Raw genomic sequence first — 20,017 nt, forward strand, 5'->3', positions numbered from 1 at the left:
CTGCGCCGCAGCCCCTTTCCCCTGTCCGGCTCCCTTCTGAGCTCCCGGAGGGGCAGGGAAGGAAAAGGTGGAGAGGGGTCCCGAGTCCTCCTCGAGTCAGGATCCAGAAAACGGAGAAAGTGTCTGTGCCAGAGGACAACCCTCGCCCCTCCGCTGGCCCCTCAACCCCCGAATAGGGGCTTGGCTCATCGGTGGGGCCGGGAGCCGAGGATCACTGGGAGAATGGGGAGGCAGACTCGAGAGCGGGGGACGGACGCGGAGATTCGGGGTGACTCGAGCCGGCCCCCTTCCTTTCCCACACCTCAAGGAGGACACACCTCCCGGGCTGGGGTCCCCGCCCCGCTCCCCGCCTCGCACCTCCCCCGGCGCCGTCCTCGGCCCCGCCCCCTCCCTCCGGGTCCCTCCTTCTCCCGACCTCGTCCCTCCCTCTCTCCCTGCTCCCGACACCTCCTCTCCCCGACTCCCTGCGGGCGCCGCTAAGTTTCTCCGCTCGGGACCGCGCGCAGAGCCGGGGCCGGGCCGGAGCGGCGTCCCCGCTGCCTTGTCCCCGCGCGCAGAGCCCGGCCCGGCCCCGACCCCACCGAGCCATGCTGTGCGGCCGCTGGAGGAGCTGCCGACGCCGGCCAGAGGAGCCCTCGGTGCCCGCCCAGGTCGCGACGCCCGTCGCCCTCGCGCCCCCGGACGGCGGCAGCAGGAGGCCCGGGCTGCGGGCGCTGAAGAAGATGGGTCAGTAACCGACGGGGGCGGTTCGGGGCGGGCGGGGACTGCCCGGGGGGCCGCCTGGGACGGCGAGAGTGTGCGGGCGAGCTGTCGTGGGCTTCCCAGGCAGCGAGGGTCGGAAGGTTGGGGGTCGCACCTGTGGTCATCAGACGTTCCCCCGCCGGGCGAGGCGCGCCGGTGGCCTTTGCTTCCCACCAGGAGGCGCCCGCGGGGCGTGCTGGCGTGGGCGTCGGGGCGCGGGGCGCGGATTGGGGTCCCGGAAGACCTGGTGAAATAGAGTGGGAGAGACACGCTGGGGGTGTCCCTCACCCAGCTCCCCAGAACCCTGTGCCTTCCAGGGTTCACGGGCGTCCCCGGGTTTCCTGGGTTCTTGGTCGCCGTTAGGGGGACAGGGGAGCTGTGGAAGAGGCCAGCCTCTCAAGCCGGTCCTCCAGCCCTGCAGCCCCCCCAGGGGTTGCAGCAGCCCCTGCTGCGACTTGCAGCCCGTGCAGCGACCAGGTAGGACTGGTCGAACTGGTGAGAATACTGTCCTTGGAGTGAGAAGGACAGATGCCCATCTCAGGTTCGGGAGAAGTGACTGCAGGGAAGGAATGTTAACTCCCAGAGTCAGGGGGCACTGGGTACCTAGGTGGCATCACTCAGTCTTCCTCATTCTCCTGAGAGGCACCTGGTATAATTCCCACTTCACAGATGGGGAAACTGAGGCAGAAAAGTTGAAGAATTTGTCAGTGGCCACACAGCTAGTTAAGGGCGGAGGATGACATGGGAGGCTGTGGGCAGCCACGCTGTGGCAGAGACCATCTCAGAGCCTGGGCAGAGTGTCACTGACTGGCTGGTTAGGTGGCTTGAATGAGAGGTGTATGAGTATTTTAGAAACATCCATGGGGTGCCTGGGTGGCTCAGTGGGTTAAGCCTCTGCCTTCGGCTCAGGTCATGATCCCAGGGTCCTGGGATTGAGCCCCGCATCGGGCTCTCTGCTCAGTAGGGATCCTGCTTCCTCTTCTCTCTCTGCCTGCCTCTCTGCCTACTTGTGATCTCTCTCTCTCTGTCAAATAAATAAATAAAATCTTTAAAAAAAAAAAAAAAAGAAAACATCCATGACCGTGAACCTGAAATGGTATGTCGCAACCGCTGTTGGTAAATAATTCATGATGGAGAGGTGGGTGTGGGGGAATAGGGCAGGGCTGCCCAGGAGACAAGCGTGAATCTCCAGGCAGAAGTCAGGGTGCCGATTGCCAGACTTGCCTTCTCTTTGTCACTGCCCCCCACCTTGTTCTTATTTCTACTTCCTGTCACTCACTCAGATCTGAATGGACTGAGCTCTGACTGTGTTCTGAGCGCGGAACCTGGCACTCTCCCTGAGGAGACGTAAGACACATGATCTCTGCCCTACCCTCCAAGCATTCATGCACGCGGCAGACATTTACTTAGTGCCTGTAGTAGGCTCTGTCCTGGAATTCAGCAACAAACAGGACAGACACAGTTCTGACCCTTTAGAGAGGGGAGGCATCAGCAAGGAGGTCAGACAATGAGGCAAAGAAACAATTCTAGGAAGGGAGAGGGCAAATCAGGTGCTGGGGAGCCAGCGCGGGCCCTAGCTAGACCCCAGAGCCAGAGGGAGACTGGAGCGAGGTGTGGGGGAGAGGCAGGTGAGAGCCAGATGCTCAAGACCTCTCCTTATAGAGTTATGGTCTTGCCCTGGGGGCAGCAGGAGCCCCAGAGGGTCTCAGGCAGGAGGAGGGAGGCAGGGCTCCTGAAGAGTGGGGGGCACGTCGGACAAAGGCAGGGATGAATCAGGGAGAACCATAAGAGGGAGGCTGAGGAATCCATTGGTCAAGCCATGGGGATGCTCAGACTTGGACCAGCACAGCTGAGTTGGGTTCTAGAAGAACCACCTAGGAGGCGGGCTGGGCTGGATCTGCGGCTGGTGGGATCTGAAAGGTGTCTGGTGGGTGACAGTGTCATTCTCTGGGCTAAGGAGCGCTGGTGCCTTGGGGAGGGGAGGGCTGTGGGGAGCTGAGGGGCCACAGAGACATCCGGGGCTGGTGTTGGGCCAGAAAAGCAGGGCTGGCGGATGCTGGGGGAGGGCTAGGGTGCTGCCTGGCATAGCCGGCTGCTTCTTCATTCCATACGCTTCTGCTCAGCGCTATCAGCATGTCATGGCGCTGTGCCAAGGCCTGGGGCTGTGTAGGTGAATACCACAGCACTTTGCCCTTGGGGGGCACACAGTTTAATAGCCGGAGACACTCACAGACAGGTCATACCTCCAAACCCAGGACTCAGCCTCATGGCATGAGTAAAGCCGCACGGGAGCTCAAGGCATCCCGTCCTAGGGACACTGTCAGGGCATGTGTGGGTGTCAGAATGTCACCTGGGCCACCCTCCCCTCCCACCGTTTCCCTGTCCTACCGAGTGACTGCCGAGAGAGGAATGTCCAGTTTCTGGGGAATGCCCCTTCCCCGGGCATCACTGATTCCAGGAACAGGATGGAGACAAAACCCAGGTGTCCTGGGGCCCAGCCTTTCAGGCCACCAAGGCCAGGCCCACCACCCAGGGAGCTCCCACCATGGCAGCCAGACGCAGCTCCTCCCCAGGTGGCTCTCAGGGCTATCCTGGTCTTGGTCAGGGCCAAACCCCCCAGGCTAACAGACAACAGACTTTATTTCAGGTCTTGTCAAGAGACAAGGGCAGGGAGTGGCTTGGAGATCAAAAGCTCAGAGGGGCCCACAGGAAAGAAAGGTCTTCTCAGGCGAATGGGGGAATGGGAACAAGGGGGGAGCTGGGACGATGGCGATGGCGGGGGTGGGGGAGGAGGAACACGACTCCCACACGGACCGGGAGTCATTTGTGGAGCCTGGGGCTCTTCTCCTGTCCCTTCCTCCTCAGCGGGGGTGGCTGCAGGCTTAGCCTGTCCCCAGAAAGCCAGGGAATAGCTGGGGAGAGTTAGAGCACCTGCCAACCCAGGAACAATGCTGAGCTCGTGTCTGGCGGGAGCCTACTTAACGCTTGGCATCCCGGGGAGAAGATGCTGCTGACGTCCTCTCAGGGCAGATCAGCTGGGGGTAGGGGATGACGTTACCAGCCTGGGGCCCGCATGGCTAAGAGACAACAGCTAAGGCCTAGGTTTCAATGATGGCTCTTTATTGCCAGAGTTAATGATACGAATTAACACCTTTATAACACTGAGCGAGGGCTTTTCACATATCAGCTCATTTAATGCTCACAATTGTATGAGGTGTGTGGTACCATGAGCCTCATCTTACAGATGAGAAACTGAGATTCCGAGATGCTGAATGCTGGGAAGCAGCTGAGCGAGGATTCGAACCCAGGCGTCTGGCCCCGGGGTCCAAGCTCCTGTCACAATGAGGGAGTGAGTGATTTGTGTCTGGGCATGGCCCGCCTCTCCTCTCAGCACTCCCCTGCAGAGGCTCTGCCAGCCCCTGGAGGGGTCCTCATAGGTGTTACATAAAATCCAGGACGGCCTGTTAAACGTGAGTTTCAAATCAACAGCCGATCATTTGGAACAAACTTTCACTAAAACATCACTTGTTGTTTATCTGAAATGTGCATTTAAATGGGCATCCTGGATGTCACCCTCCAGCCCTAGCCAGCCCTATCTCCCCAGAGCCCTTGTCTGTGCCCGCACCCCTCAGGCCCCGCCCCTGCCCCTAATCCTCCCCGGGAGCGGAGGCCTGAGTGGGCAGAATCCTGTTCCCTTTCGTCCCCGGCCTGCAGGCCTCCACCAAGTGCCACAGCGGCCAGAGGGCTCTCACTATGGCCTGCCCAGGACTTCTCCTGCAGGGTGAGTGGGACTGCCGCGCGTGCACTTGGCTGGTGGGAGTCCTGGCAGGTGTCTGGCCTGGTGGGAGGGAGAACTGGGTGGCCGTCCTGGCTAAGCCGGGGCCTGCCAGGCAGGACTAGGGGGCTGCCCCTGTCATGCCTTGTGGCCTCCCTCACCTCTCCTCCTCCTTCGGCTCTGGGGAGGCCTCATCCTACAACCTTTGCCTCCAAATAGGCTTCATGCGTGTTCTGGCCCTGCCCGGAAGGGTGCTGCCACCTTCGGTCGCTGTGTGTCTGGCCAGCACTGCCTGCCTTTCCTGACTGTGTTGACTTTCCAAAGAATGTTATGGACTCTGGCGCTGAGCTTGGCCGGGCCTTCGCCCTGGGTGTGGCGGCCGGCCCCAGCGAGGGGGACGCACTTCCCACCTGCAGAGCTGGGGCTGCCTGCTGGCCAGAGGGATAGGATGGGAAGGTGTTGGGACCCTCACCATCGTGTGTTCCCTCCCAGAACCCTCAGGAAAATCTTCTCTTCCTCTCCTCCCCCACTTGGCATGAAGCTGTTGGCTGCTGTTCCCTGCATGGCTCACATTCCTGCTGGAGCTCCGGTGCCCTTCCTGAGTGTGCCCTAGTGCAACGCACACATGTGCACACACACCCTAAATGCACACGCCCCCACACACACCCCCTTGCTCAAGACCTACCACTTTCACGCCCAGCTGCCTATGCATTACCCTCTTGTCTACACTCGCTGTAGCCCCACAGCACCCCCCCCACCCTCACCCCCCCCACCGGACAGCTCTGGCCTCTGGCCATCCACCACACGGCCCCTGTGGCCTTCCTAGGCTTGGGGGACCTACGCTGTGGTCGGCACACGCAGCTTGCCTTCTCATAGTACCAGTGGCCCGTCTGTGCAAACGTTGGTGGGGGGGGATGCGGTTTGAAGATCAGAGATGGACGTGGCTTCCCCACGGCCCTTCCAGCTCGGTTGCTGAAACCGCCTCCTGCCCCTTGGCCTTGGCCACCGACATAGAATGGCTCAGGGCTCAGACCACACACACACCAAACCGTCCAGGCTAAAGGTGATAGTTGGGAAACGGGGCTGTCCATTCCTAGCCTCCCCCTGGCCCGTCTCTGGGGGCTGAGATAAGGGGTTGGCCTAGAGAAGGTGGCCGAGCCCCTACTGACAGCACTGAACTGGGCTGGAGAAGGGCGCCGTAGGGAACCAGGAGCCTAATGAGGACAGATGGGTGGGAATACCTAGGTCCCTCTCCCCTCCCGGGCTACCGCCTTACTTTATCCTAATTTAGCGAGTTCCCACTGTGGGCCAGGCCCTCCATGGAGGGCACCTGCACATTAGCTCATTCGAGCCCCACACAGCCCTTTGGGGGTTAAGCAGCCCCCAACTCTCAATGCGTTCTGGATCCACAGCCTTACAGACCCAGGACCCTGGATACATTAGCTACTCTGTGCCTTTTGAACAGCTTTATCGAGATGTTAACTCACATATCAAACAGGTCACCCATTTAAGCATACAGTGGTTACTGGACTATTACGTTACTAATTTTTTTTTAAAGATTTTATTTATTTATTTGACAGACAGAGATCACAAGTAGGCAGAGAGACAGGCAGAGAGAGATGGAGAAGCAGGCTCCCTGCTGAGCAGAGAGCCCGATGTGGGACTCGATCCCAGCACCCTGGGATCATGACCTGAGCCGAAGGCAGAGGCTTTAACCCACTGAGCCACCCAGGCGCCCTACGTTACTAATTTTTAAAGCTGTGGTAAAAAATGCATAAGTGGCGATTTCAATGGCATTAATTACATGCACAGTGTTAAGGCATTCACAATGTTGTGCTCGCTCCAAAACTTTTCCATTACCCTAAACAAACAAACAAAAACCCCTCTGTAGCCATTAACCCGTCATTTCCCCCTTCCTCCCTTCCCGTAGGCCCTGGTAACCTCTAATTACATTCCATCTCTGAAATTTTTTTATTGAGGTGTAGGGGCCATATAATCGGTCCAGATGAATTTGACTATTTTAGACACCCCCTATAAGTGGGATCATACGATTATCTGTCCTTTTACGACTGGTTATTTCACTTAGTGTAATGTCGTCAGGGGTCATCCACGCAGCCTAGATCAGATGTGCCTCCTCTTTACGGCTGACTAATGTCCCACTGTATGTCTGTACCCACCTTTGCTTCTCTGTTCATCTGTTGATGGACATTTGGGTTGTTTCTATCTTTTTTGCCTTTGTTCATCCCCATTTTCCTACTGTTATTTAATGATTGTTCCCCCTCTGTTTGGTCAAGGTGGCCATGACACTGGCTCAGCCCAGCTCCACGTTCAAGGCAGAGATGTTTAGATTAGAGAACCCACAGGAAGCACTAGAGGCAGGCAGCTGGTACACCTGCTCCAAGCGGGTAGGAATGAGGCGGAGGAAGCATCTGTGGGTTTGGGCCCTGGCAGGGCCTATAAATGTTGGCTGGGTGCCTGGGCAGAGAGCCAGGTGCCTTCCAGTGCCTCTGCCCAGGGCCTGGGCCCTCCTCCTGACCTCACTCCTCCCTTACCTCTGTGGGTCCCGCCCTTCCTGTCTGGAGCCCTAATCCCTTCCCTACCCCAGGGCTCAGAAGCTGAAGCAACGGGGAAGGAGTGTCACCTGCTCTGGGAACTCAGCACCTGGCTCAGCCTGGCATCGAACTCTCATTCTATTTGGCTTTTCCAACGGATGCGTGTTTGGCAGCATCGTGAGCCAGAGACCAGTCCCAGTCCCCGCTGGGTGGACAGACTAGAGTGTCACCCTTTCCCCCAGCAAGCTCCTGGGGAGCTGGGGATGAGGACCAGGGGCAAGGGCCCCCTCAACATGGGAACCTGTCCAGCAGAGGGCTGATCAGAAGTTCTGGCTCCCTGTCTTGATGTCCTGTTTGCAGAATGCTCTGGACAAAGCAGGACCTTTGGTGATTCACCTCCATTTCCGGCCTTAGTCATTCGCCAGCCCCCCCTTCTCCCCCACCCTCCCCAACTATGGGCTTGGCCTCAGAGGACTGGCTGGGTCAGGGGAGGTAGCTCCTGCTGTGGAGCCTGGTTGTCATAGGAATGAGGGGTTCCTTTCCCATAGCTGGGGAGTTGGAGGGGGCTCAGTTGTGGTGGCACTGCAGGTTCCCCGAGTGTCCTGCCACTCAACCCATTGCTTCTCAGGCTGAGGGAATTCAGAAGTCGCCCAGATGTGGGTGCAGAGGGCTGAGGGTCTAGTGAGTCTCTTGGCCTGCTGTGGGCCACCTTCTAGCTCTTTGTCTGGAATAATGAGGTTTCCACCTCCCCTTCCTAGCCCAGTCTGAATTCTGAGAGACCCTTTGGAGCCCTCAGAGCCACAGGCTAGCCCCAAGGGGGACCGCGGGCTCCTCCAGATGGCAGGCTTCTCCTCCTGGCCCTGAGACCCTGATTGTCAATCAGTCACCCTCAGGGTCACAGGGGAATTTTTAAACATCGATACCCAAGACGAGAATCTCTGGGATATGGGGTTTGCCACCTTCTCCAGGTGAGTCCGATCACTGCCAGGGTTCAGAAACCATCCTGGCCTACAAGGAAAGGCCAGATAGGGTAGGGCTGGGGGTAGAATGTGCTTAGTTCCCCAGTTGTCGGTGGACATGGCTTGTCCTCCCCTTTCAGAAAACGCTGGCTGTGAATCTGGCTCTGGGATGAGCACCGAGATGTGAATATAAGACTTTGTCCCTGTCCTTGGGTTTATTAAAGTTCCCTGAAATTAAAATTTAGGTGGGATGCTTTAGTTAAAGTAAAAAGTGCTGTGGGTGACTGGGGAGGGAGAATGCCCATTTGAGGACAAATCAAGGAAGGCTTCCTGGAGGAGATGGTGTCTGAGCCCGTCCTTGAAGGAGTCCTCTGAGAGGCAGAGAAACAAGAAGGATCCTACAGAGGCTCCCAGAGAGAATGAAAGGTGGCTCAGGGATTTAGACTTTAGTTGCATGGGTCAGAGTTCCCAACACACAGGGCCCTGGGAGCCACAAAGCCTAATGCCACTGTCCTGTTTCATTTGGCTCACACAGTGGTGTTTTAGGGGGGTTTTGTTTCACTTTAATTTAGTTGCCAACATTGAAAAATCCAGAGGCTTCACAAACAAACCCAGCTTCCTGTTCTCTGGAAACTCTGGGCCCTCATCTGCTGCCCTCCTCCTTCCAAAGGGCATGGACCCTCCAGTTTGCCACATTCCCACTCTTTCTATTGTCCCTTGGCTCGTAAACCTTCGGTATCGACCTGTAACACAACAAAGGAGAGCAGGCTGTGGTAACACCAGGACGGGTGGCGTCTTCACTGAAGTTCAGCTTTTGCTGCTCAAGGTCGGGGGCTGTTGCGGTCTTCACTGTGTGCGTGGAGAACACAGGGCCCTGAGCGGTCATGGTTACTGCCACCAAGGCTGTGTAACTCAGAAGTGACAGAGTTGGGATTTGCCTCCCTGGGATCCTGAATTTAAATCCTGCAACACCCCCCTAACCATGTGAGCAAGGAGAAGGGACGGAGGAGCAGAGGGGTTCAATGCAGTGGCCACAGGGACAGGTGCTGGGGCCCGACCTCCGGAGTTTGAAGCCTGCGTCCACCACTTTGTGGCCATGGAATTCTGGCAAGTTCCTTAAGCTTCTCTGTCCTTGTTTTCTCGTGTGTTCATTCATGACTGAGGGCTCGTGTATGGTAGATGTTTTGTAAGCATTTCTTCCTACTAAGGAAAGGGAGAGCCCATGTGGGGTGAGGTGGGATTGTGACAGTGGCTGGGCACTGGGGAGTGCCGAGTGTCACAGCAGACCATGCTTTCAGCTGGACACAAAGAGGACACCTGGATATCAGCCCCAGGCTGGCCTTGGCAGGGCTGGTCCTGGAGTTGTTGGCCTGTGACCCTGGAGCCAGGGTGGCCTCTGCTATCCTCCCTTGCCTTGGGGAGCGTGGAGGTGAGGAGCTTGGATTGCTGCAAGAGAGATTTAGGTTAGATAGTGAGGCTACCTTCTTGATGTCAGGGTTTCACATCAAAGGAAAAGGCTGTGGGTGGCAGATTCTGGTCTTGAAGTCTAAAGACCGGGATGGAAGGGAGTGGCACAGGGTGACCTTGAGGGAGTCCGAAGTGCCAGGTGCTGCCTGAGGGACTGCTCTGCTCTAAGGGCCTCCGGAGGCAGCCGCTTAACCAAGACAGGAGGTACTGGTGCCCTCCCCCGCTCCAGGGGCTTGGGTGGGACACACCAGGTGAGACCTTGGGGCAGAGGAGCTGAAAGGCCAAATCCAGTCCTGGGGACACGTTAAGCTAAGCGGAGGAAGAGTGGCCAGTGAGGGCTTGCCAGGCAAGGCCGCTGGTGGCTGCCGGCTGGGAAGAGGGTGGAGGGAGCCAGGGGCCAGGGAGGCCCCGACATCGCAGTCAGGCCTCCCCCCCCCCCCCCCCCCCCCCCCCGCCTGACGGAGGACGAGGACGTGCGCGCTATGCTGCGGGGCTCCCGGTTCTGCAAGATCCGCTCGCGGACGTGGCACAAGGAGCGGCTGTACCGGCTGCAGGAGGACGGCCTGAGCGTGTGGTTCCAGCGGCGCATCCCGCGCGCGCCGTCGCAGCACATCTGTGAGCTGGGTCGCGCGGGCTCGGGGCGGGCTGCCTGCCGGGACAGCGGCCTGGGGACAGCGGCCCTGACTCTGCCGTGAGTGCCCTGTACCCTACCCCCCTCAGTCTTCGTGCAGCACATCGAGGCGGTCCGTGAGGGCCACCAGTCCGAGGGCCTGCGGCGCTTCGGGGGCGCCTTCCCGCCGTCGCGCTGCCTCACCATCGCCTTCAAGGGCCGCCGCAAGAACTTGGACTTGGCGGCGGCCACGGCCGAAGAGGCGCAGCGCTGGGTGCGTGGCCTGGCCAAGCTGCGCGCGCGTCTCGACGCCATGAGCCAGCGCGAACGTCTCGACCAATATCCTGCCCAGCTGCTGGGGTCCGGGGGATCTGAGGGGGACCCGTGCTTGGGGACCCGAGGGCGAGCCCCAGCCCCTGGTCTTCAGATAGAGGGTGGCGCTGCGGTCTCCGGTCTCTGGGGAGCCCAGCCCCGATCCGTGGAGGCCGCGGGCAGAGGGGAAGTACAGCCCCTGGACCCGGGAGCCCCACCCCGGGGGTCCCTGGCAGGCACCTGGGTGGTGGGGCGGTGGTGCCCAGGCTGTTGCCGGTATTTCCTGAGCGCCCACACCTGGATCCACGCCTATCTGCACCGGGCTGACTCCGACCAGGACAGCAAGATGAGCTTCAAGGAGATCAAGAGCCTGCTCAGAATGGTGAACGTGGACATGAATGACATGTATGCCTACCGCCTCTTCAAGGTGGGGTCCTGCCCCCACTCTGACCTCTGAGGCACCCACCTCACTCACGGCTGGCCCCTTGCCCTGCAGAAAGGCCACATCTGGGCCTACTTAGCCTTTTGTACTCCCCCGAGGGCGCTGGGCCAGGATGGGCACGGCAGTGCAGAACTTCTCACCCTCAGGCAGAGAGCCCAGGGGTGGGGGGTCCCTCCGCTCCCCCAGAGAGAGCAGCAAAGCTGTGCTTTTCATTTCTCCAAGTCTGCGGGCAACCTTTGCACTCGTGGCCGTGCACAGCTTGCACACGGTGGTGCAGGCAGGAGTCGGCTCACGGGCTCACGTGCCCGCCCTCCTCCACTGTGACACATGGGGCACCTCCCCATGTGACCGGATACACCCCACATGTGGGAGCACTGACGGGGGTACACGGGGGTGCTCTGGGCATCAGAGGCCGGGTCGGAGCTCATGACAGATGCCTGTGTGGGTGGTGACTGTCTGAGCCACCTGAGACACGGAAAGACAGGGGAGCCATGGCACCTGTCCACCTGAACCCACAGCAACACGGGGACTCCTCCCCGTGAAGTCAGTTATCTGTGGCTCACTGACCGCGGGCGTGGGTCTGGGGACGGAAGGACGGCCCTGCACACACACACACACACACACACACACGGGAGGAGGAATTATGGTCGGTCCTGCCCCTGGGTCACTGCTTTTCCTCCCACATCTTGATTTTGGGGGGAAAGTCATGGTGCAGAGGGACAGGCACTGAAGCCAAGAGACCTTCCTTAGAATCCCAGCCCCGCAGCGGAGCAGCTGTGTGAGCTGGTGTGCTAGCTCCCAGTGTCTCTACCTGTGAACTGGGGGGTCCCCGCCTGCCCAGCGTGGTTGACGACGGGTGTGTCCGTCGGTGCGGGCCCGCTTTCCCCAGGCGTCCTCCTCCTCTGAGCCGCTCCGCGCTGCCTTCCAGGAGTGCGACCACTCCAACAACGAACGGCTGGAGGGGGCTGAGATTGAGGAGTTTCTGCGGCGGTTGCTGAAACGCCCTGAGCTGGAGGAGATCTTCCATCGGTACTCCGGCGAGGACCGCGTGCTGAGCGCCCCGGAGCTGCTGGAGTTCCTGGAGGACCAGAGCGAGGACGGTGCCACGCTGGCCCATGCCCAGAAGCTCATCCACACCTATGAGCTCAACGAGACAGGTGGGGGCCTGCCCATGGGGGGCTGACAGACGGGGTCGGGGTCAACACGGTCCTGTCTCGGCATCTGACAGGTCCGGGGGCTTCCAGCTGCAATTACTGGCTGTGGGTGCCATCTTGGGCGGGTCACCTTTAGCTCTTGGAGATGCAGTTGCCACACCGGTGACATGACATAGCAGCATACCTGCCTTGCGGGGTTTGGCTGAAGATTAAATGACTTGTGGGGGCTCCTGGCCGTCTCGGTTGATAGAGCGTGTGACCCTGATCTTGGGGTTGTGAGTTCGAACCCCGCGTTGGGTATAGAGATTACTTTAAACAAATAAATGGCGTAACTCTGGCAGGGTCCAGTCAGTAGGTAGGCACTCATTACTAAGCTGAGTGAGCTTTGGGGCCCTGCGCGGCCAGACACGGGAGTCCTCCCGGTGACCTGACACTCTCTTCGACCCGTCTTCACAGCCAAGCAGCATGAACTCATGACACTGGATGGCTTCATGATGTACCTGTTGTCACCTGAAGGGGCTGCCCTGGACCTGGCCCACACATGCGTGTTCCAGGACATGGGCCAGCCCCTCTCCCACTATTTCATCTCCTCCTCACACAATACATACCTGACTGACTCTCAGATCGGGGGGCTCAGCAGCACGGAGGCCTATGTTAGGTACCGTAGTGGGGGATGGTTGGGGTGAACACATCTGGGTTCTATGGGGCTCAAGTTGGGGGTGCTATGGGGCTCAAACCTGGCTCAGCCCGTCCATTGCTCTGCTCCATGGCTTCCACATGACACCTCACCCACTGGTCTGTCTGCCTGTCCACAGGGCCTTTGCACAGGGCTGCCGCTGTGTGGAGCTAGACTGCTGGGAGGGGCCAGGAGGGGAGCCCATCATCTATCATGGCCACACCCTCACCTCCAAGATCCTCTTCCGAGACGTGGTCCAGACTGTGCGTGACCACGCCTTCACTGTGAGCTCCCAGGAACCCCATGCCCAGCCCCAGAGCCTCCTGCAGTGACCCCAGCATCCTCTGTCCTTCCAGAAGAAACCCCCCCGCCCCCCTCCCAGAGAATCGCTCACTCACCCAGTGCCACTGGGATAGCTGAGTGAGAGGCTCCCTTCCTCCACCCCCATGTTTAGTAAATGCAGTAAAATCACAGAATGTCTGGAAGAAAACCTTGCGGGTAGGGAAGGACGTTTGAATCATGATTCCCAAAGAGAAGGGCACGAAAGAGAAGTTCAGCCCTAGAGTCTGCATAATTGCAACTCCCGGCAAGCTATGCATGAATCTTACCCTCAAAACACGATGGGCATGGGGGCCTGGTGGGCTCAGTCAGAAGAGTGTGCAACTGTTGATCTCGGGGTCAAGAGTTCGAGCCCCGCGTTGGGTGCAGAGATTACTAAAAAATAAATAAATAAATAAATAAATGCACTTAAAAATTACGGGCTGTGGGGGGTGGGGAGTGTGTAACATAAACAATGTGGCCAATGTCATTGACACATAAAGGGCATTTAAACAACAAAACCATCCCTGCTGCTGCCCTCAGCTTCCCAGACATTCTCCCCTTCCCCAGAGACCCCAGATCTGGCCCCTGGACCCCCAGGGACACACTGGTCCCAGAATCTGCCCCATGTCCCACCTACTCAGCCCCCCGGAGTGCCTTTGCCTGTCTGTCCTGAAGGGGGCTGGGGCCAGGTGTAGTAGGGGTGCTGGGAGCCGGAGGGGGAAGTGGCTCTGAGTTGCTGCCTGTCTCCCCACCCCCCAGCTGTCCCCGTACCCTGTCATCCTGTCCCTCGAGAACCACTGTGGGCTGGAGCAGCAGGCCGTCATGGCCCACCATCTTCGCACCATCCTGGGAGACGCGCTGGTGACACAGGGGCTGGACACGCAGAACCCTGAAGAGTTGCCATCCCCAGAGGTAATGAATGTCCCGGACTCTGAGCCTGGGTGGGGGGAGGAGTGGGCGGCAGTCCGTCATCCGCCCCTGCCGGGCCACCTCCGGGGGTCGGGACCCCATACATCTCTCTGCTGAGCCCGCCCCACTCAGGGCTCTCCATGCCCTCCCCCTCGCTCTCCCACCCCACTCTGCCGCCCTGCCTACAGGGTCCCCGCAATCTCGGCCATTCCCACCTCCAAGGCCTTGGTTGATGCGTCTTCTCCAGAAACTCTCTTCCCAGCTGTCTGCCCTTGCCAAGCGCCGCTGGCTTGGAATTCTAGCTCAGCGTGGACCACCCCCTCCTGTGGTCTGAGGAACCTCCTTAGCTCTCCGGCCTGGGTGGTTCTTCCTCCCCAACCCTGGAACATTTTATCTGCCTCCTCAGGACATTTGTGTTTTTCTGGCTCCTTGAGAAAACTCTCCTCCTACTCTCAATCCAAATATGCCGAGAACATTGACTCATCTGCGTGTGTGTGTGTGTGCGCGCGCGCGTGTGCGTGTCTGATTTTATTTTTTTTTTATTAGCGTGAAACAAACATGGTTAAAAAAAATCAAGTCATACAAAATTGTATACAATGGAAAATGGGTTTTTGTTTGCCCTTGTCCTACTTCATGGGAAGTAACCATCTTTAAGTCTCTTGTGCATCTTTCCAGAATTTTCCTGTGTGTATAGACTTAACATGCGGAACTATCTTCTCTTTCAAATGTTACACAACGAAGCGTATGTGATTACATGTTCTAGAGTCACTTTTTTCATGGGAGATCTTTTTGGAAGAGGGCTCCTTCTCGTTCGGCTCTGAGCTGCGTCATTCATTGGAAAGGCCACTGTGTCATATTCTTTTTGGAGGGACCTCCCTAGCCAGTCCCCTGTTGATGGCTCTAAACATTGTTTCCCATGGTTTTTCCTGTTAGAAGCATTCCTCCTCTTGCGTGCCCCCCCCCGTCAGCCCCTCCTCACATAGAGGTGGTTGTGTGACTGATGGGGCAAGAGGAAATAATCCTTCCATATGTGGTCTCTACAGCAGCTGAAGGGCCGGGTCCTGGTGAAGGGGAAGAAGCTGCCAGCTGCTCGGAGCGAGGATGGTCGAATTCTATCTGACCAGGAGGAGGAAGAGGAAGAGGAAGAAGAGGAGGTGGAGGCTGCAGAACAGAGGCGGCGGGTGAGGGGGGACGGGTGAGGGGGACCAAGCTGGCTGGGGCAGGGAGGAGCAGCCTGGGGAGGGGAAGGGAGCTAGGAAGACAGAGGGGCTGGAGCCAGTGGGCCCCGCCTCTGAGGCTCATCTCCCAGGCCAAGCAGATCTCCCCTGAGCTGTCGGCCCTGGTCGTGTACTGCTGTGCCACCCGCCTGCGGACCCTGCGCCCCAACCCGGTGCCACCCCAGCCCTGCCAGGTCAGCTCCCTCAGCGAGCGCAAGGCCAAGAAGCTCATCCGAGAGGCAGGTAGGAGCCGGACATCGGGCATCTGGGGACCAGAGGCGCCATGGAGGCCTGCAGGCTCCTGGTGGGGGCATCCTGGAGTTGGTCTGGAAAGGAGACTAAGAGGACTTCAGGGCCAGTGAAGGGGTCAGGAGGTCCCCGGTTTGGGGCTCAGGGAATGAGCGCCTGGCACATGCCCAGCTCCGGGCCACCATGGAGGGAGGAAAGAGAGTCCAGGGAGGAGGGAGGCTGCTGTCCGTCTTTGCTGGACTCAAGCCTAGTGGCAGGGCCAGACATAGTCGGGAGTGGTGGTGCAGGGTGACCAGTGGGCCGTAGTGCGGGCTGGGGGAGCCCTGCAGAGGGCGTGAGATCAGGGAAGGACTGGACCAGGGGATACCTGTGAAGACCCCAGACCAAAAGTTGGGGTGAAAGCAGCCAGGTGAAGAAGGGGGAGGGCTTTCGAGGCTGGAGGAGCAGGTCGGACGAAGGCCTGGAGGCATGACTTGCAGGAAGGGTTCTGGGGACCCGCAGCGCTGCTGGAGGAGTGCATGGGGGAGGCAGGATGAGAGCCGGGTGTCAGCCTGGGGCCCCCATTCCAGGCATTGAGAGGGGGGAAGGATGCGGGGATTTGGGGCTGGGATGCAGTGTCAGGATATGGAAGGGGGTCCTTGGCCCTCTCTGGGCTTCAGTGGCCTCCTCTGGGAGGTCCTCCCAGCCCTGCCGCAGGGGGGTCTGGGGGCAGGGGAGTTTAGCCTCAGTTCCCAGCTTGTCCCTAGAGTTGGGGCAGAGGAAGTTCCAGGCCCTGGCATTAGGTGAGGGACACCCAGTCGTCCCTCATCATCCCTCATCACCCAGGACTCATCATTGTCTTGCCCCAACTCTCCCCCAGGGAACAGCTTCGTCAGGCACAATGCCCACCAACTGACCCGTGTCTACCCACTGGGGCTGCGGATGAACTCAGCCAACTACAGCCCCCAGGAGATGTGGAACTCAGGCTGTCAGCTGGGTGAGCGGGGACAGCAGCAGGACTGGGGACGGGTAGGGAAGTGGCCTCCAGGAAACCGTGAGAGGCCTGGGCAGGGATCGGGCCACACAGCTTTCCAGAAGGTGGAAAACTGGGTTCTCCTGGTAATAACAATGATTAAAATAATTGTCAGGAAAATAAGTGGGAAAACAAATCTGAGTCATTTCTTCCGGACACCGTGAAAGTCTCACATTTTTTTTTAATATGGAAGTTCAAAACATCTACTCCCATGTATCCCCTGGCACACACACACACACACACACACACACACACACACTCACAAGCTCCCCTGAGTCACCACTGACAGGAGTGGGCTCTGGAGGGATGCTAAGCCCCAGCAAAGGAGCAAAGGAGGGGAATATGGTCTCCTCGAGCACAGATATGGAAACCGCAGACTTCCTTGGGTGCGACTCTGGCCCGGACCTATGCCCAGCAGCCCCCTCTGGCCTGGGGGATACCAGCGATCAGGTGCAGGTGACAAGGTCTGGGTCCCTTGGCTGCCACGATGCCATGATGCCCCCCTAAAACCCTGGTAGGGGTGGGCAGTGAGACCCTGAATCAGAGTGGTGAAAGGAGGGTCCCTAAGAGCCCCCTGCCCTGACCCCACTATGTCCACAGTGGCCTTGAACTTCCAGACGCCAGGCTATGAGATGGACCTCAATGCCGGGCGCTTCCTCATCAACGGGCAGTGCGGCTACGTCCTAAAACCCGCCTGCCTGCGGCAGCCGGACACAACCTTTGACCCTGAGTGCCCTGGGCCCCCCAGGACCACTCTCACTATCCAGGTCAGCAGCCTGCACTGGGCCCAACCCCAGGGTCACGGCCAGTTCTGGAGGGGTCCTAGTCTGCCGGGTGCCAGCCTGTACTACCAGAGTGGAGGCCTGGGGATGGCTTGGGGTGAGGGCAGGCTGAGTCTCAGTCCTGTGCAAGAGGGTCCGGGCGAGTGCTGAGGGCAAGGGGCTCCCTGCCCCAACCAAGGGGCCAGACCGTAGCTCCCCTTCATCCCCCACAGGTGCTGACAGCTCAGCAGCTGCCCAAGCTGAACACGGAGAAGCCGAACTCCATCGTGGACCCCCTGGTGCGTGTTGAGGTCCACGGTGTGCCTGCAGACTGTGCTCGAAAGGAGACCAACTACGTGCTCAACAACGGTGGGTGGGCGTGCCGGGGGCAGTGGGGGTGGGCGGGGGAGGGTGGCAGCTGGCTCCTGACTGCCACGCCTGTGCCCTAGGCTTCAACCCCCGCTGGGGGCAGACCCTGCAGTTCCAGTTGCGGGCTCCGGAGCTGGCACTGGTCCGCTTCGTGGTGGAAGATTACGACGTCACCTCCCCCAATGACTTTGTGGGCCAGTTTACGCTGCCTCTCGACAGCCTGAAGCAAGGTTGGCAGGGATGGAGCGGGATGGGGGTCCGGGCCTCTGAGACCCTGTTCGCCTGGGCTCGGATGTCCTCCGAGAGCGTGCCCTGAGCCCAGGGGTGGGATGCGGTTTGCGCCCCCACGGTCCTGGCCCTGCTGGGTGGGGGGTGCAGAGAACCTGACACATGGCTACGCTCTCCACAGGGTACCGCCACATCCACCTGCTTTCCAAAGACGGGGCCTCACTGTCACCAGCCACGCTCTTCGTTCACATCCGCATCCAGCGCTTCTGAGGGTGGGACTGACCCATGCTGGGGCTCCGTGGGCGCCAGGCTGCGTCCCGTGGCAGAGGCTCTCTCCCCCTATGGAGCAGAGGGGTAGAGGTAGGCCCAGCCCCTCCAGCCTGCTCACTTTGCCCACTCTACTCTGGTCTCAGCGGGGTGCTGGGGACTGCTTTGGTCCCCCCTGAGAACAGGCCGTGACCCTGGAGCCTTGGGACGGCCCCAGCTCCTCCGATTCTTGGCCCACTCCCTCCCTCATTGTGGCTCATGAAGAGCCAGGCCTGTTGCTGCCAGATTTGGGGTGGACACGGGAGCCTTCAGCTCTTCTCTGCCCCCCGGGGGGCCTAGTCCAGCCCTCTTCTTGCCCCCATCCCACCCCAGGCGTTAGCCATCCCCCGAGCCCCTCCCCTCACCAGGCTTTCCTGGGTTCCTCCCTCGAGCTCTTGAACTTGAGCTCCCTTTCCTAGGAAGCCTGGAAGTAAGTTTTAACTTGTGTCATAGAAGGGTGCGGGAGAGGACAGTAGAACAAGACTATTGATTAAAAAATAATAAAATAAAGAAGTCAGTTTATTTTACTACTGCTGTACGCGGAGCACCTCTGAGCTCAGACCTACAGGCTCCCGAGGAGGGATGAGGGCAGAGTCCCATGGGCCCCCTCTCCCAGCAGGGCTTGAATTTGTCTAAGCCAGCCAGGGAGCTGGTGGGGTGGGAGGGGCGGAGAAGAGCCCCAGCTCAAAATAACCTGACCCCTCCTCTTGGCTTAGTGCTGCTTCCAGCATCACGAGACTGTGGGGACACCAACTCACAAGCTTCCCCTGCCCTGTCACCATGAGGGGCTTGAATGGAAAAGGGGGATTTGGCAGGGGTGGGGGGGAGGGGCTTTTGCCAGGGAAGAACTGTTACGGCCCTAAAAGGGAATGGGGACAGGACTCTGAGGGACCTCAATAGACCCCTGCTTTCTGGGTTCAGATGCATCCGAGGCTTCTGTCTGTTCAGTAGATGAATCCGAGACTCAGGGCTCTCCTTCCACCAGGGACAAAGGCCCAGAAACCAGCCTGCTGCTCTGGGCTGTCTGGAGCAGCTGGGAGAGTGTGCCGAGACACTGGAGGGCAGAATCCAGATAGAACCTTCCAGAAAGGGGACTTTCTGAGCTTCAGGGTGGAGCCCTGGCATTTTGGGTTCCATCAGGCAAAAGCACCAACACTGAATTGGGACAGAGCTTGAGGACAGTTTCCGGCTTGGGGATGGCGCTGGGCTGGGGCTTGAATGGGCCCCATGGACCCAAGGGCCGGGCTGGCTCTCCTTCCTGCAACCTATGACCCCATGCAGGAAGTGAGAGCCTCCGCCTGCCCTCCGCACGCTGAGAGCAGCGTTTGGTTCTGATGATCTGTGTGTCTCATAGAGGATGCTCCCACTCTGAAGGGGTCAGAAGCCTCCCTACGAACGAACCACAAAGGCCTGGGCCAGGCAGCCCAGACACATGGTTCTCAGGGCGCCAGGAGGCCAGGTGGCTGGCCCGCAGGCCTGAGGAGGGAGGCCCTGAGGAGCAAGGTGCCACCAGTTACGGTGCACACAGAGCAGTTCGGGTTGTTCTGTCCCCACAGGGCCTGCTCAGGTCAGGGTTTGGGTGAGGGTCCTGTGTCGGGAGAACACTAGACCCTGAGCTGAACCCCCACCCCCCACCATCCTGCTTCTCTTCTCTAGTTTAGTAAAGAACGAGGAAGGATTTCCTGTTGGGGTGAGACCCCAAAGCTGGGAAGTCGGCCTTGGAAGGGCAAGTCTTCCGTGCGGGGAAAATGGGTGGGAATGATGATGGAGGGTGGAGGCAAGGAAGTCACTTTTAACTCCAGAGGTCCCGCCCACAGGGCTGTGTTCTCAGCCCAAATCTAAGGGTGGGGACAAGGCCTGAGCTTTCAGGGGCTAGAGTGACGGGTGGAAGAGAGGAGAGATACAGGGGCCAGTCTACTGGGGGTGGGGGCGCACAGATGATCCTGGGAGGAGGTCC

The 20,017-nt window shown here is 59.2% G+C and overlaps 1 protein-coding gene across 2 annotated transcripts; it reads left to right on the forward strand.

The window, feature by feature from the left end:
- The first annotated feature begins 587 nt into the window (after nucleotides 1-587).
- LOC111158119 (phospholipase C delta 3) lies at nucleotides 588-18,393 on the forward strand. Of its 2 annotated transcripts, XM_022519980.1 has the most exons (15): nucleotides 588-726; nucleotides 9,948-10,109; nucleotides 10,215-10,443; nucleotides 10,714-10,843; nucleotides 11,787-12,015; nucleotides 12,469-12,670; nucleotides 12,828-12,972; nucleotides 13,769-13,921; nucleotides 14,962-15,099; nucleotides 15,228-15,378; nucleotides 16,244-16,360; nucleotides 16,997-17,163; nucleotides 17,391-17,526; nucleotides 17,607-17,756; nucleotides 17,936-18,393. In XM_022519980.1, exons 1-15 carry the CDS (start codon nucleotides 588-590, stop codon nucleotides 18,022-18,024), a joined length of 2,337 nt encoding a protein of 778 aa, XP_022375688.1. In that variant the 3' UTR covers nucleotides 18,025-18,393. The 2 variants fall into 2 exon arrangements, with proteins under 2 accessions (XP_022375688.1, XP_022375689.1); XM_022519981.1 differs by lacking the exon at nucleotides 588-726 and having other exon boundaries at nucleotides 9,954-10,109; nucleotides 14,962-15,072.
- The last annotated feature ends 1,624 nt before the right edge of the window (nucleotides 18,394-20,017 follow it).

Source organism: Enhydra lutris, unplaced genomic scaffold, assembly GCF_002288905.1.
Source record: "Enhydra lutris kenyoni isolate GAN:26980312 unplaced genomic scaffold, ASM228890v2 scaffoldscaffold57, whole genome shotgun sequence".
NCBI lineage: Eukaryota > Metazoa > Chordata > Mammalia > Carnivora > Mustelidae > Enhydra > Enhydra lutris.